This window comes from Battus philenor, unplaced genomic scaffold (genome assembly GCF_028537555.1).
Source record: "Battus philenor isolate CCGP_79_NKW_IND1 unplaced genomic scaffold, ilBatPhil1.0.hap1 SCAF_22, whole genome shotgun sequence".
NCBI lineage: Eukaryota > Metazoa > Arthropoda > Insecta > Lepidoptera > Papilionidae > Battus > Battus philenor.
Window position 1 is genome coordinate 3,357,545 of NW_027181685.1, and position 16,451 is coordinate 3,373,995.

General features: G+C 35.0%; 2 protein-coding genes across 2 annotated transcripts; one reads left to right on the forward strand and one right to left on the reverse strand.

Annotated features, from left to right (window-relative positions):
- Positions 1-2,756: 2,756 nt before the first annotated feature.
- On the forward strand, positions 2,757-7,161 carry LOC137923692 (galactose mutarotase). The gene is made up of 5 exons (XM_068766929.1): positions 2,757-2,886; positions 3,802-4,020; positions 5,225-5,487; positions 6,359-6,518; positions 6,825-7,161. Exons 1-5 carry the CDS (start codon positions 2,758-2,760, stop codon positions 7,140-7,142), a joined length of 1,089 nt encoding a protein of 362 aa, XP_068623030.1. The 5' UTR covers position 2,757; the 3' UTR covers positions 7,143-7,161.
- Positions 7,162-7,857: 696 nt separating this feature from the next.
- Positions 7,858-13,821, reverse strand: LOC137923756 (galactose mutarotase-like). The gene is made up of 6 exons (XM_068767023.1): positions 13,766-13,821; positions 13,309-13,446; positions 11,564-11,788; positions 10,872-11,134; positions 10,092-10,251; positions 7,858-8,175 (listed from the first exon to the last, which is right to left on the reverse strand). The coding sequence occupies exons 2-6, from the start codon at positions 13,435-13,437 to the stop codon at positions 7,888-7,890; spliced, it is 1,065 nt and encodes a 354-aa protein (XP_068623124.1). The 5' UTR covers positions 13,438-13,446; positions 13,766-13,821; the 3' UTR covers positions 7,858-7,887.
- Between the last annotated feature and the right edge of the window lie 2,630 nt (positions 13,822-16,451).

Below are 16,451 nucleotides of genomic sequence, written 5' to 3' on the forward strand. Positions count from 1 at the left end.
GATATCTATGGGGGAATATACCATGATCTCCACGTTTGGAAGGCGGGTTGGCGATTGCAGTGTGGTATTATAATACGCAAAGGACGTTACGCTTGTATCCCAGAAATCGAACACGGCACCTACGATCGTAAGTACTACCTCTAAACTACAACTGCGAGTTATAAAAAATATAACTTTAATTTAATAAAAATCAATCCAAAATTACTTCTTTCTTCTTACAGTACATATTATATTTAAAATTAAAAATTGTATTTCATGAAAATTATGTTAGGTTAATGTGATAAACTATGTTGTTTGGCAAGAATATAGCAACAAACGACGTGTGACTATCTTAACACAAGTTATAAATCACGATCAAAGATAACATGATGCCAGTTCTTGTTAGAGCATCGCAGTGGTTGGACGTAAATGTGAGTTTTAATTTTTTGATAACATTGTTTTTGTTTAATAACCGTCATTTGGATATTATCAACGGAATGTTTTATGAGTAGTTTCAATATATCGAAAAATACTCGAAGCGGACTATCTATAATTGAATTGTGTCGTTTCAATTGTTATTGAGACTTCAATTGAAGATAAATGCCTACTTTAATTTGAGTTGTTTTATTGCCTGATATCGTATTAACGTTTTTCTTGTGATAATGTGTGCATATTTGCTAAATTTTCAGATGTAAATTGAGGTATAAGGTATTAATAAAATTACAGAAATATTTAACCGTCATAGGAAACCAATTTAATTTTGCGTTCATTTCTTTAAAAAAAAAAAAAACGAAAATTCGCCAATAACGATTTTGATATATTTTCCGTGCATTATCTTTATTTTAACATGTATGAATGAAAAAAAAAATGAAATAGCAATTCTTTTTAACGATTTTCTTAAAAAATATATTTTCGTCGTGTTATAAGTAGTGATAGGTCAGCGGAAGAAAACTAAAAATTACAAGCGTAGGTCGCTGGTTCAATACCTGATTACAGTTACATATCATATGACATGTTGTGCATTAATTATATAGGAAAAGTTTTATAACTACATACGCTTTCTACGAAAATGCAAAGACATGGCTCAAATAAAAAGAAAGATCAGGACATTTTAAAATAGATATTATCTATACATTTAAAAAAGCGCCTCTAAGTTTTATGACCAGTGAAGATAAATAATGCAAAAAATTTTGAATGTCCAAACGGTATTGTTATAGATATGGCGAATACACTTTGCAGGTGAAGAATTCGTATTTATCTGATTAAGAATTTACTACGCTCATTTTATATCTCTATTGAAATGAAACACTGTTATAAATAGTAAACCTAATAATTGTTTTATAAGAACGCTACAAGCATTATCAAATAAATTTACTTTTATCTATTTATTTGAATTCACTTAGGATCATTTACAATGACTACTTTTATACGACGCGAGAAGAATACTGGAAATGTCGGGTTATAAATCTGGTTACGATACCGCACGGGGTCCTCGTCGGGCGGGAAGCACCGCACACACAAGACACAAATTCTCAAGACACCGTCGGCTGCATCCGCCTCGCCCACGATGAACGGGCGGTCAAGGGAAGCCTGAGTCGCTTCCGACTGCCGAGTAGTCCTCGTTTCGCAAAACATACACTACACTACAGTCACAACACTACACATACATGGGTATAGTCCCTCTTCGTGCAAACGTCTTCGATGTGGAATACGATCAGCCAGCGTTTAATTTTTTCGAGCTCAATATTGACGAAGCTGCACAAAGCCTAAGTCATCTAGCAGCATGACGTCCATAATAGCATCCTTCGTCGTGGCTTAATCTAAAATGAGCCCACAAAACAAGACTCGTCCGAATTTTCATTTTTATTATTTACTAAATAAAGTCAAGTAATTAATTTCTACGCTTTATTATCATTTAACATCGCTTAGAGAATCTCCAAGGGAAAGGCAATCTTCGCGCGGCCCCGTTTTGTATCTCACGGAAAATGACTAGGAGAGTTAAGCTCGGAAGATCAGCAAAGATATCTCGCGTCGGCTCCACGTCTTTGTTAACAACTGTCTTCGACGTATTCTCTGTATATACTGGCCTGAGAAAGTCACCAACGTAGATCTCTGGAAACGCTTCGACCAGCTGGATAGGTCACACGCTGATCATATATTGAGGCAAACCCTAGAATGGAAACCTCAGGGAAAGCGAAGACGTTGCCGCCCAAAGCAAACCTGGCGGCGGACGATCACTGCAGAAATGAAGGCAGTTGGAATGACGAAGAAAAGCGCGAGGCTCAAGACCGCTCGGAATGGCGACGTACTATGGACGCAATCTACGTTATCTTGGGGACATGGGAATAAATAAAATAAATAATCCTTCACATTACAACGGGATTTCTTACATGTTTTTTATTTAATGAATCGTTAATAAATTACAAGATAACATAGATATATGACATAGATATATATACTGTATTTAAAGATCTTACACCGTTGCCCGCATGGAGGATTCGAACAGTCGCGCGGCGTATCAAATGGCACTTTTGTTGTGGCTACGTTTATCGATACGGTGTTCCAACGAACAATGGCGATTTGTGTCTAAGGAGAGTTGTATGCCGAAGAAGATGATTGTTCACGGAATTGACTTCGGTCAAAGCGTACATTCGATCAGGGCTCATGTGTTTATAATTGTGCGATAATTGTGTAGCGTCTATCTGGCAGCTATAGATGTCTAAATATAAAATAATAAAAACTTAACATGGTCTACTTCTTTTCTATTTCAGTTGAAAAATGGTCCACCTATTAGAACAGGACTTCGGTAAGTTCAACAATGAGTCTGTGAAGAAATACACATGGCAAACTAAGAGCGGTATAAAAGTGTCGGTAATTTCATACGGCGCTATCATTCAGTCCGTCCTGGTGAGTATTTTTAGTATCGTCTTTTTGAAACATAATTGTTTCCATATTTTCAATTAATGCTTTAAACATAAAATGACGAATCCTTTAGCTCTTGAGTCAATGATTTTAGATCGGAAAATAAATTTAAGTATAAAGATTCTGACCAAAAGTACTTTACGTTTTGCCATTTGATTACAGAATCTAAGTTTAATGATGGGTTTAATCTAATCATATATATTATAACTGGTCTCTCTCTTTCTGTTGAATTTGACGAAGAAAACCTTACAGGCTGTCATTTACCTAAATGAGATCGCGTAAATAGAGTGTTCCGCGAAGTAACCTGTTCTTTACATATTATAAAGAAAAAAGTCGCGATTAATGGCCGTAAAAGTTCTATTATTAAACTCACTCGGAGAGAAGAAAGAGTGTGTTTAAGTTGGAAGGTATAGATGGTGATGATATAGGTTAAAAGCTTTAAACACGTGTATGTTTTGCTCATTTATTACCAAAAAGGTTAAAAACTTTGACAGCTGTTTCCAATCACCCTGTATAAAATGATCACTTTGAAATATTTTTAATGATTTTATTATTTCTATTAGAATGCGACGGGCTAATAACTTCTGGTCAGCATAGTCTGCAGAGACAGATAGAAAGAAATAATTAGTTATAACAAGTAGTAATCCGAATTATGAAAACGCTTTTTTATTAATTTATTTCTTAAACAATTAATTATTGACTACGATATACAATACATTAATTGACAGAATAGCTATTAAATCTTTTACGCTTATAACTAATCATCCTGTATTTGTATTGCAAGTATGAAAACAAGAAAACAAGTTGAAATGCAAATGTTGTTTGTTTTTAACGTTGAGCGCCATCTATCGGCCAATGGAGCAAACAAAGTTATACCAAATTTTTTTAAAATTCTTTAAGGTACCCGATAAACAAGGAGAACTAAACGATATTGTGCTTGGCTTCGATGACTTAGATGGCTACGTGGAGAGGAACTCTCCGTACCTCGGCGCTACTGTGGGTCGTTGCGCAAATAGAATCAGAGGTGCAAACTTTCAAATAGATGGTGTTAATTACGAATTAGCGAAAAATGTTTCGGAGTATGATCACTTGCACGGTGGCACTATCGGTTTTGATAAGGTATGTAAAGGTTGTTTTCATTTAAAATAATCGTTTCAGGCTTCGCAAGTCCTTTACTGGACATATTACACCCCATAGATTTCCAATGGCAAGATCATCTGTCTATGTTGAAGGTAGACATCCTTTGCTTACCCTTCCCGGTCCTTTGTCTCCACCCCAAAACCTTGAGATTCCAGCAGCTATCTGTTCTGCGCACTATATGACCTGATCACTGTCACTTCAACTTGCCAATCCTATGTAGGATATTTTTGTTCGGCTAAGCATCCCCACGTTTCTGATCAGATCTGAGAGAAATCTTAAGGAAACTATAACCAATAGCAACAAACTCAGCCGTGGTGTGGCTCTCTCAGACACCAATGTCATCCATGTAAACTTGTTTAGCGGATGGCGGTGAATTACCTTCTTAACACATACCTGTACTTTCTTGAAGCGGAAATCACCACTATATATAATTAGCGGGCGGAAGTGAACTATCATTTGCATGTATTTCTTCCTAAATATCAACCTAAATCCGATGATAGCTGTCACGTTACTGACGGCGTCCGAATTTAAAACCGCATTCAAATTCAAATTTATAAAAATGATTTAAAACAAAAAGTATTGTTGCTTTTGTGACTAGCAATACGAAGCGTTACGTCGTGACTGCTATAATAGAACGTCTGTCTAAGCGAGCTAAGAACCTGACGACGTTTCAATTCGCAGGATCTATTGTAATGGATTGAACTGAAGCTTTTGAATAAACAAGCACAGTTTTTTATTAATTATAATTTGTATCTCTAGTGTTTTTTTTTACAATATTTATTTATCGCTTAAACTAAACGCAGACAGTTGGGAAAGGGTTGCCGCTATTTGATACGGATCTTTCTTCTTTCAGCTGCGAGGCACGACTGCGTTTTATAATTTTTTACAATTATTCTTACACAATTTTCTCTTATGGGTAAATACAGCTAAAATTTATACATATTAACAATACAATTTGGAATACTCAATTACATATTAGTTGCTACATTATTTTAATTCAAGTCGCTGCCCAAGCGCTACAGACCGTTAAATGCCTTAATAAATAGTTCCAGATCGGATAAAGATGTAATTGCAAATTTAAACAAACAGCTTTTGCAATTTCACAAAGCATTCCAAGCTGACACGTGTTACAACAAAGATAAAAACAATTTAAAAATTATAGACACGAGTGAAACTATTTCAGGTCAACTGGAAATCCGTGGTAAACGGTTCCAAGGTCGTATTCAGTTATCTATCTAAAGACGGCGAGGAGGGCTACCCGGGAGATTTGCTGACGAATGTCACGTACGAGGTAACGGATGACGGCGTCCTGCACGTGGAGTTCGTTGCCATGACGACCAAGAAGACCGTTGTGAACCTGACCAACCACTCTTACTTCAATCTAGCTGGTCACAGCGTCGGAGTCGGTGAACTCTATAACCACGTCATATCTATTAACTCTGATAAGTAAGTTTTTATATATTACCTATTGCAGTGTTCTTTGTAAATTGTCGAAAACTAAATCTATACAAATTGCAGTCTGATTTTTTTAACCAAATAGTACCATCAACAAGTTTGCGGGTGTGTTGTTTGTCTTAATGAATTGTGGCAGCTCTACTCTTAATATAGCCTGAAGACCTCTTTGACTATTGGCGGCCAAGGTTTTGCAGGTGGCTGAAAGAAAGCCATATTCAGTTCTTAACACAGTCCAATGAACGTAATCTGCTTCTTAACATAGCCCAATGGACGTACTTTACCCCCTAATACAGTCCAATGGACGTACTTTACTTCTAAACACAGTCCAAAGGATATACTTTACTTATTAACACAGTCCAATGGACGTAATTTACTTCTTAACACAGTCCAATGGACGTACTTTACTTCTTAACACAGTAAGATGGATTCTCGATTTATTAACACGGTCCACTGAGCATACCCTACTTTTTAATATGTTCCAATGGATGTACTATACTTCTTTACACAGTTCGATGGGCGTATGTGACTTCTTCACATAGATGAGGGTACTAGACTTTTTAACACATTCCAATGAATGTCCTCCACTTCTAAACTTAGTCTGATATCCGTACTTAACTGCTTAACACAATTGAAAGTTCTCGACTTTCTAATATATCCCACTGAGCGTATTTTGGGTTATTATACTCCTTAACATAAGTCCAATAGGCTTGTACTTAGTAGTAGCTAGTACTTGATATAATACAGTCCAGGCAGTGTCGTAACTAGGTGTGGGATATGTTACGCTTTGTTCTAAGGTGCGCTAAAAGTTCTAGTTTAAATATTGAATACTATCCAGTCTAATAACGGTAAAATTATTATCCAGGATCACAGAGACTACGCCGCAGTCAATACCGACGGGCGGGTTCGTGAAGGTTGGAGGCACGCCTTTCGATCTCCGTACTCCCACACGCCTCGGAGACGCAATGGAACAGGGTCAAAATTTATTTGACGATAATTTCTGCATCAATACTTACGGAAATAAGGTAAACAGTTACATCATCAGCTCTTATAACAAATAAAAACTTTACCAACTAATGCATGTTACATAAAACTTGGAAAACTACTACTGGGGCACTACATAAAGGCATAAACTAGACGATAATTTAAAATAATTAAAAAAGAACATGACTATCGCAAGATTAGAAATCGTGGCGAGGTTTAGGGGATTTCCCGTAGTCCCAGATACTGTTCTGTTTTGGATAGCCTATCTCGTGAAAGCTAGAGGGCTACGTCAAGGATTCAACTAGGGCAGTTGTATTATATTGAGCATTATTAATATTAACCAACAGGATATGAGCTTCATCTCTCGGGTTAGTCATCCGCAAACGGGACGATACCTGGAAGTCTTCAGCGACCAGCCAGGTGTCCAGCTCTATACGTCGAACTTCCTCCCGGCACCAGATCAACCGGCGCTGGTGGGCAAGTCCGGGGTGGGGTACCGGCGTCACGGCGCGTTCTGCTTAGAGACCCAGAATTATCCTGATGCAATCCACCATCCCAACTTCCCGTCCCCCATATTAAAGCCCGGAGAGATCTACAGACACCGTGTTACTTATAATTTTGGTGTTGAGAAACAAATCAACGTTCCTCAAGTAATTGGTGCCTAAGAATTAAACTTTTTAAAAAACGATTTTTTTAGTTTTATTGGTACAACTAATTTCCCATTATTTTGTAAAAACAAAGAGCTAACCTGAAATTGACGCCGACTATAAATTACTTTGTAAAAGTATTAACTTATATGAATACTTTAAGAAAAGACGATCTTTAAATTATTTTTATTTAATTCATTTTGGATTACCAACCAAATTTACAATGTCACATGCAAATAATAATCACATTAAAAACGTAGAACAATTGTGACAGGCAACATAAACAATTAATAAAAAATAAATAACACAAAATAAAAATAAAGAAGAAGATAATTCTAGAAGAAAAAAATAACATTATAATTTGAAAATTTAGTTTGTGAATACTATAGTACAATCAACCATTTACTTATTTTAAATTTATGCAAATAAATGATAACGAACCTTATTTTTAATAATTTCGTTTTTTCATTAAAAAAACATGACAATAAAGAATATTGCCTATGTAGTTTATACATTTCAATGCAGATATTACATTAGTCATTTATTTATTACTTTTTTGATATCCATATAGCCTGTAGTTTTCGAATTTCTTCAATTCAGATTATGAAATGATTACCAGACATATTAAAATATTTTCTATTATTTATAATTTTTTTCGTAATGTATTAAATTTATATATCATTAAAAATGAGGATGAATATAATAAAAATACAATTTTATTTAATATGTTTAATATAAGAAATTGTTTCACTTTTTAATCCTTTTATTTTTCTACCGCAAATTTGTACACCAGCCTGTGCTTGTAAACGTCACCCGGGATGAGGATTGGGCTCGGGAAGTTGGAGTGATGTACGGCATCCGGGTAGTTTTGCGTCTCCAAACATATTCCACCATATTTCCGGTATTCGACTCCGGACTTTCCGACATGTCCGGGTTGACCAGGGCCGGCGAGGGCGGTGGCAGTGTATACCTGAAGTCCTGGTTGGTTGCTAAAGACTTCCAGAGAACGTCCTGATTGCGGGTGTTTGATTCGGGACGCGAACGTCAGATCCTGTATAAGTTAAACAAACACGTTTATTGTTAACATATAAAGGTGTATATCATTTGTCAGTTTATAGGCTTTTTACACCTATTTCCAATCACCCTTTATAAAGTGATCACTCTACAATATGTTACATAATTTTTTTATTAATATACGACAGGGAAATTATCAATTTTAATATGTAGTAATCCGAATTTTGAAAACTTTTTCTATTATCATAACGTCATTTATTAGCTCTGAAATCATTGATTTTTGGAAAGAGCATCGTCGTCGTTTCAACCCATAGACGCCCACTGCAAGATATGTCTTGTCTTGCCTCCCCCAAAGATATATATAGGGGATAAAACATAATCGCCACGCTTGACACATGGGTTGGCGATCGGAGTTTGCTATTATAGTTCGTAGAGGGCGCTGCTGCCAATCCTCGTGAAACTTGTTTTGTGAGTAATGGTAATCCTATATAATAAATGCAAAGTGTGAAGTGTGAATTATATATGATCGCATTCTGGGAATCGAATTCGCGACCTAAGACCACAAGTCTCAGTCCTCTGCCGCAGGGCTACCACCTGGATTGAGACATTCATCCCTTTTACGCCTATAACCAATAATCTTGGAACATAAATTTAGTGTTGTTACGTGAAAACAATGACATTTTTATGCATTGAACTTTAAATATTTAAATATATAAATCAAACTTAAGTTTTATGTCAAAAAATATTAAAAGACGATTCCTATAGTCGCGCGGCGTATCGCGGGTATTTTTGATGCCGTTTCTCAAAGTTGGACTTATTTATGGTTGATATTGATGCTGTTAGTCCAGGGATTTTACAGCTTCATCGGAACTGCGTTCACAGAGCGGAAGGGTTCGCGAACTTAAAAATAAAACAGAAGCCGGACAGACGCGTTCCAACTGCACGAAGTCGTTCGCACGTAGTAAACCGCTCTACCCGAGTAGAGCTGTGTAGTGTTACTGTTGTTGTATATGCGGCTTGGGACAGCAGCGTGAACCTCAGGCGGGCTTAGGAGGGATCCGGATCCATCCTCGGTTCGCCCAGCTAGTTCGCGGTAAGGGAGCGGGCGCCCGGCCCCTAAAAGCGAGTGTTGTGATGTGATGAGTAGCGTTTAGTTCTATTGTTAATTACGCGATGTCCTGCACGAAGTGTCACAGGTGCAATGGTTGCTGGTATAGTGTGGTTAACGTTTGAAATGTTGTGAGTGTCTGCAGCGGGTGCGGTTGTCAACATTGTCCTGTTGCATTTTTTATACTCGCTCTCCCCTACCATGGCAAAGCAGGAAATATTTATACAATTAATAATTTTTCACTGAGTATTATAACTGTGATGTTCCTCTCTTATCCTTCTTAATATATTGCATTCATTTCTCATTTTTTGTCTTTACAATATCTTGCATTCATTTTTTTATGTTTCCTTTCGTACATCGCTTCATTTCCATCGCCCTCTTTGCAGGATCCTATCATTTTCTTTTGTTTTTTACATTTATTTTTCTTAGTATCAATATTAATGTCGTTTACTTGTTATCGATTTAACCGTTTATTTTTAATCGCCTTTTAAAATAATTAATTAATTCTGTTACACTTCAGGCGAAACTCAGAATACATCGTCTGTTTACAAAATTATTTTCTCTTCGCTTAAAGTGTCGTTGGTTAGGATTCGCGGGTAAGCAATATATTAAATAATTTGGAGACGATGTACGACTGAAATGGATGGAAGGTTCTAGAGTGATGACTAGGAGCCGGTAGTTGGCGTGGTTTGGTCCCCCACTAGGTGAACTGTCAACTGGTCACGGGAAGTCGCTGGATAAGATTGATCATCGTGGTCAACTTAAGGGCAGATCTGTCTTTTAGTGGGCGCCATTCGACTAACATATTACGTAATAATTTTAAATGAGAAATAGTGCAAACTCACATTCTTGCTATAAGAATTGATACAGTAGTTGCTTGCGATTAATCTTTCGTTTTTAACCATGACGTCACCAAGACGTGCCGGTATACGGAAGTCATAGAACGTGTCTGTTACGCTGATGAATCTGCCGGTGGGCAGTTCGTCGCGATCGGACTCTGTGATCCTGAAAATAAGCGTAATTCATTATGAAATACTTTGGATGCAATAAAATTATCTAAAAAATGTAATGTTTGTGTGCAGTCAGTTTTATTATTAAAAATTTCCCCGCAAGTCATCAAAGGGATGGAGATCTTAACAGTGAACTCAAAATAAATATGATGGGAATAATATACAGGGTGATTGGGTATAGGTGTAAACGCGTAAACGGATTGCTCATTTGCTGTCAATTGATGTATTTTACACCTTTTAAGAAATCAATTATTTCGGAAGTAATAAATGACGTAATGATAATAAAGCAAGAAAATGCGTCTAAAAGCTCAGATTAATAGTCTTTGTTGACTTTGTACTGACAGAAGTTGCCTGTCACATTCTAATAGAGTTTCAAGAGTGATCACTTTATAAAGAGGGATTAGAAAAAAGTCTAAAACCTTAAAAGTTTTTGCTGACAAATGAGCTATACCTTTGCGCTTTTAAAGCTTTTACAACCTTCACCAATAATTCTGTTTATATGCCTAAAACCTAGAGAGGTTCTCTATCCGTACTGATATGAAACAATTGAATTTAGTAATTGATTTCCTTCGGCTGAAATTTAAAATAAAAAAAAATTGTGGTTTCTGGACATACTTGTCAGCATTAATAGTAAGAACATGATTATAAAGTTCTTTGACGCCAGTTTCGTGGCCCGCCAAATTGAAATACGAATGATTGAGGAGGTTCACAACGGTTTTCTTAGTCGTAACGGCAGTGTATTCGATGTTGATGGCTCCGTCGTCGGTGACGTCATAGACTACATTAGTCACCAAGTCGCCGGGGTAACCTTCTTCTCCGTCCTTAGAGTGATAGCTGCATATCACTTTTTTACCGTTCACTGTCGTTTTCCAGTTAACCTGAAAATTTTTATTTACTATTACATCTTAAATATATATTAGTTCACCCACAAATTCAACGGCATGTTTAATTTAAAAAGCATTCAAATCTATATTAGAGCTTTGGTATATCTTTTCGTAATCTATTAATAAAAACACAAAACAGAGCATCAAGTTAAACGAAGCATATTATAGGTTTAAAAATAAGCATGTAGCATACAAATATTTTTCTAGTCAATTGCGCTATAAATTTTGTTTTATTTTGACTTCTTCATCACCTAGCGCTAGGAATACATCGAGTTACAAGTCCTATATCTTGTAAAGGCCTTAATATTACATATTATTTTTTTAAGCCGAGGCTGTTTTTGATTCTTGAATTTTCGTCTGTTATTTTTATTTGTACTATCAAATTGTAGAAGTTATGGTTATATAATAATAAACTTAAATTACCTTAGCAAATCCCACAACACCGCCATGTAAATGATTCTGTGGATTGACTCTGTCGTTCTTGGCCAGCTGGTATGTAACTCCGTCGATTTGGAAGCTCGCGTCTCTAATTCTGTTGGCACATCTGCCAACTGTAGTACCGAAGTTGTAGTTATTCCTTTCGACGTACCCTTGCAGATCGTCGAAACCAAATACAACATCGCTTAGCTTACCATTTTTGTCTGGTACCTGAAAATAAAAATATTATGAGAAATTTTGTAATAAAAATAAATTAACTAGTTAATAAATCTTTCAGTGATCGCGAAGTAATTAAATTGTACCTTTATAGTTCAAATCTATTGTTATTTCTGCTCCGTGAATAAACACATCTGTGGCTGTTATATATCTTATAACAAATATTTACATATAAGATGGACTTATATTTATTTGAGTACCAAATTTTTTATTAACGGTCATTGTTAGTGCGATTTTTTTCGTTAAGAATAAAAATGGCAGTCTTTGTTGTCATATGTTCAACCATTTATTTATTTTTGGTTCTAAGATCGCCTTTCTCAATAATAACTATTTAACAAGTGTGTACAAAATGTAGGTCTGCTTTGCAATTAAAAACAAATAAATTTTTGAGAAGCGATTATAATGCTCTATATAAAAAATTCAATGAAAAAACAACTATTTGCTTGCGGTGAGATATGGTTGATAAGTGTCTTGGAACATATATAAATGACATAATAAAGGTCATGATAGTGGAAAAATTTACATTTAACATACATTTTTATTAATTTCTTGCACTCTTTTACTTTTCGTATTTATATTTTTATTTTAAAAATCGAATGTACCTAAATTTCTCTCGATTTTGTATTAATTCTATAAAATTTTTAATAAAAGGTTTAATGTGTTATTTTAAAATTCATTATCTTTAACAAAATCAAAATTGAGAAATGATTCTATTTAGGCTCCATCAAGTTTCAAATGTCTCCTGACGTTTACTTAAAAATATTCCGTTAAAGGCGTGTTGTAGTGGTTTTCATATTTTATTTAAATTTAAATATTCTAATTAGGCGTAGTGTCATCAATAATTCATATTTAAATGATTCATTGGAAGGCGTATACTACAGGTAATTTAAGTTTAAATGTCTCATTGAGCGGCAAGTACCACTGTTAATTTATATTTAAATGTTCCATTAGACAGATGACAGATGTACTATTGTAGTTCACTCTTGAATACACGATATTTAACCATAAATTTTTTTGTATCTTTATCAATATTTATGTGATTTCCGTCTTTAAAAGCTGTAAATATTTAAGCATGCTTTTCTGCAGATGATATTTTTTTTCTTAAGAGGATTTGAAATAAATAAGGAGATTCATAGATGAATGAAGTTAACCGACATAGTCCAGTGTATTGGTAAGTTGCAAAGGGCAGGCTATATAGCGCATAGTACAGATGACTGTTGAGGCGTTTCGGAGTGGAAACCATATACCAGATGGTCTTGAATCTCTTGATGGAAAAAAGCTGGATTCAAGCCACTTCTATTTCATTTATTTGGAAATCTATAGAAAAGAATTGTGTCATAAATGAAGATGATGAAGGAATTTAAATATGCGAGCTTTTCTACATAGCATATAAATAAGCATGATTATCGAGTCTAATATTAAGATAATATTATTATTGTACTGGTAAAGTCACACTATAATATCAAGATTCAAGGTATAACAGTAAAGAAGAATTTAAATATCGAAAGTCTTACCAAAACGGATTGAATGATCGCGCCATATGATATGACCGACACCCTAAAACCGCTTTCACTTTGCCAAGTGTACTTCTTTACCGGCTCGCCTTTGAACACGCCGAAATCTTCCTCAATTAGGTACACCATTTTAAATTTCTGTGTAGCAATAGAATAATTTGTTATGCAAAATGTAATTAAAAAGGATAATTGAAGCACTATTGCTATATAGTTTTTTTTTTATTCCGACTGACACAAAATTATTCCGTTCTGATATTGATTGTGGTTCTTCAGACCATAGGTTCACTTAAATTCGATTAGTTAGCAAGAATTCAATGATAATTTAATAATGAATAATTAGCCTATTTATTATACATAAGTATAATAAATATATCAACGTGACTCAAATTATTTAAATATGCATAAATTATTAAAATATCTAAAATAAGTTGTAAAAAGAATTGTCATTAAAACTTACCTTTGAACTGAGTAAACGTTGACTGAGTGTACAGTTCTTACCGACATCCAAATTAACTAAATCAAATTCGCAATGTGATGACCATAATTAAAGTTTTTTTTCGGACATTTGTGTTTATTGATATTATATCTTGCTTATGGAATATTTTACCAAACAATTACAGTCCAAGTCTCCTTAGTGAGGTCTTATGGGTCATATTATTTTGACGACATAAATAGATCCCTATAATACAGGACCACTATTGTAATACATTTTACATCTTTTCTTACTTGTATTTCGTTGAGGTAATCTTTGATGTCTATTTTCGATGAAGTTTTAAAAGCCTCTGGGCTGGTAAAATTGATATCAAGAAATACAATATCTTAATAAACATTCGACATTTTTTTAATACTCTGTAGTCCTAAGAATTTCCTCCCTGTGCCGCGAGTGTCCCTCTGTATTGGACCGAGACTTAGAGGCGGCTTAACCTATAGTGCAGGGTGTGCAATACACACGGGCGATGCATCCATCCACCATGACCATCATGGTACAACAACGATATGACAGAAGCGGAAAGCCAGCGCGGTTGTGAGAGTAGCATAAGAATAAAGGCCGTAACTAATACCATACTGTAAGCTACATCTACTTATAAAATAGCTTATTGGAATATGTAAAAACTTTCTTGTTACGACGGCAAAGTTTAGTTATAGCCGCGGGGGGAGGGGGGTCAGGCCTAGGGGGCGCCAGGGTTTCATTGCACACGGGTGCTACACGACCTAGAGCCGCCCGAGACTCTTCTATGCTTGTTTACCTGCTAATAATGTAGTGATCTCTGGGAAAATAGTTTGGGAATTTCGATGACATTTATAAAGATTTAGAGCAGTGTTAGCCCGGCGGTAGAGGACTGAGACTTGCGATCGTAGGTCGTCTGTTCGATTCCTAGGATACAGTTATATATAACTCACACTGTGTATTAATTATATAGGATTGCCACGGCTCACTAACAAATTTCCAGAAGTTAGAAAGCAGCGTTCCGTGCGTATCATATTGCGATCACCAACCTACCGTATATCTCCCATAGATATTGCAATAAGCGTCAATGACTAAAATGACGACGACGACAGTCTTTTATATCATTAGTTTACGTCGATTGATGGTCACCCTACATATAAGGTCAAGTCGGAGAGATATCGTTCCATGTTGAAATTACATAAGTATAATTTAACAATTCCATTTTTATCGTGTTTCTTATGTAACTTTGTGTAACTAGAGGAAAACAAACCGTAGATAGGTTTTGCTTTATTAAGTACGCATAGTTTTTTCTTTACTAACTGTTGTCATTGATTTTTTTTTTCATTTGTTCATATATTATATTGTTATTGGGCCGTAAAAAACATTTTTTTACACTTTTCAAGTTTCAATTTTAATTTTTTCATAATTATAAAAAAATATTTATTTTTAATTTAAAACATCTCCAACTTAATTGACACAAAGGAATGCGTTTAGAATGGTAAGACATTAGGATTAATTCAATTCCATCCGCAGTGAAATATCACCAATTTTCAACGTAAGTACTTTAACTGGTGATAGTGGAAACGGCTTTATAATTTACTATGATCTTATTGGTTAGAGGCGTGGCTAAGCTGAGTGATAAAGATAGAGAACTATTCCCCTCCTACTTTCCTTTATTCTGTAGATTTTTTATAAAAGGCAAATGTCTACAAACTTCTTTGTGTATGTATGTATACTACAAAGCAATAATAATGTATGTTGACGTAACTATGATGTACTTTAGGAAAGGAAACTCTGAAGGTGAAGTAATCTTATTATATATTGCGTTATGATAGATCATCTTTCTTTATAACGTAGGGAAATATACAATGATAGGAATTTATAGAAAAAACTTAAGGACTTGTTGGGGTTTATACTAGAGCGCTGGAACTACTACTTTTTACAATACTTAATAATAAATAATCTAAGAATAAACTCTCCAATGGCGATGCATATATGCTTCTATAACAGTTGACACAAATTTATTGACGCACACGAGATATTTAATAACAGACGGCATGACGGCTTGATTTCTCTTGTTGTACATATTCTTTTCTCACGATGTAAGTGACTGTAAATGATACGAAAAAAATGATATGGAGAAATGACTTCATGGTGAATTCAAAAATCTGTTCACTTATTCCTGTCAGTTCTACTGAATATAGACTTCCTTCAAATATTTCCAATAAAACCTGTTGAAAGGAGTTTGCATCGAGCGTGTTCTATCGACATGTCCACCTTAGGGGTAGAAGCCATCTATTCCTAATTTTTTTAAGACCTAACTTTCACTGCTGCCCAAATGGCTTTTTGCAGGTTTTCGGGTTCGAGACAGCAAAGTGCAGTACTGTCGCACACATACTTCAGGAAACTAGCACATACGCATATTATAATACCACAACCATCCCCTGTAAATTTCCAAAAAATTTAATAAATTTCTGGCCAGCATGCAGTATCTTAATTAATAATACTTAACCAATAATTAGTTAGCAATTGAAAAGTAAAGACAGTTCAGTTTTTTTTTAAAGTAAAACATAATTTTGGAAGTCCATCAAAATGCAGACAATCAACGAAAAAAAGGTTAAATATATGATAACTTTAGGTTAAAATAAATACACTAACAACGCTTTTCTTTATTTATTGAGTGAACGAAAAAAAT

Excerpts from the sequence above, each read along its gene's own strand:
- LOC137923692 (XM_068766929.1), top strand. The coding sequence starts at position 2,758 with ATGGTCCACCTATTAGAACAGGACTTCGGTAAGTTCAACAATGAGTCT. Across the intron at positions 2,887-3,801 it reads CTATCATTCAGTCCGTCCTG|GTACCCGATAAACAAGGAGA; the intron begins GTGAGTATTTTT and ends AAATTCTTTAAG. Across the intron at positions 5,488-6,358 it reads ATATCTATTAACTCTGATAA|GATCACAGAGACTACGCCGC; the intron begins GTAAGTTTTTAT and ends ATTATTATCCAG.
- LOC137923756 (XM_068767023.1), bottom strand. The coding sequence starts at position 13,437 with ATGGTGTACCTAATTGAGGAAGATTTCGGCGTGTTCAAAGGCGAGCCG. Across the intron at positions 11,789-13,308 it reads CGATCATTCAATCCGTTTTG|GTACCAGACAAAAATGGTAA; the intron begins GTAAGACTTTCG and ends TTTTATTTTCAG. Across the intron at positions 8,176-10,091 it reads TCAATTCTTATAGCAAGAAT|GATCTGACGTTCGCGTCCCG; the intron begins GTGAGTTTGCAC and ends TAACTTATACAG.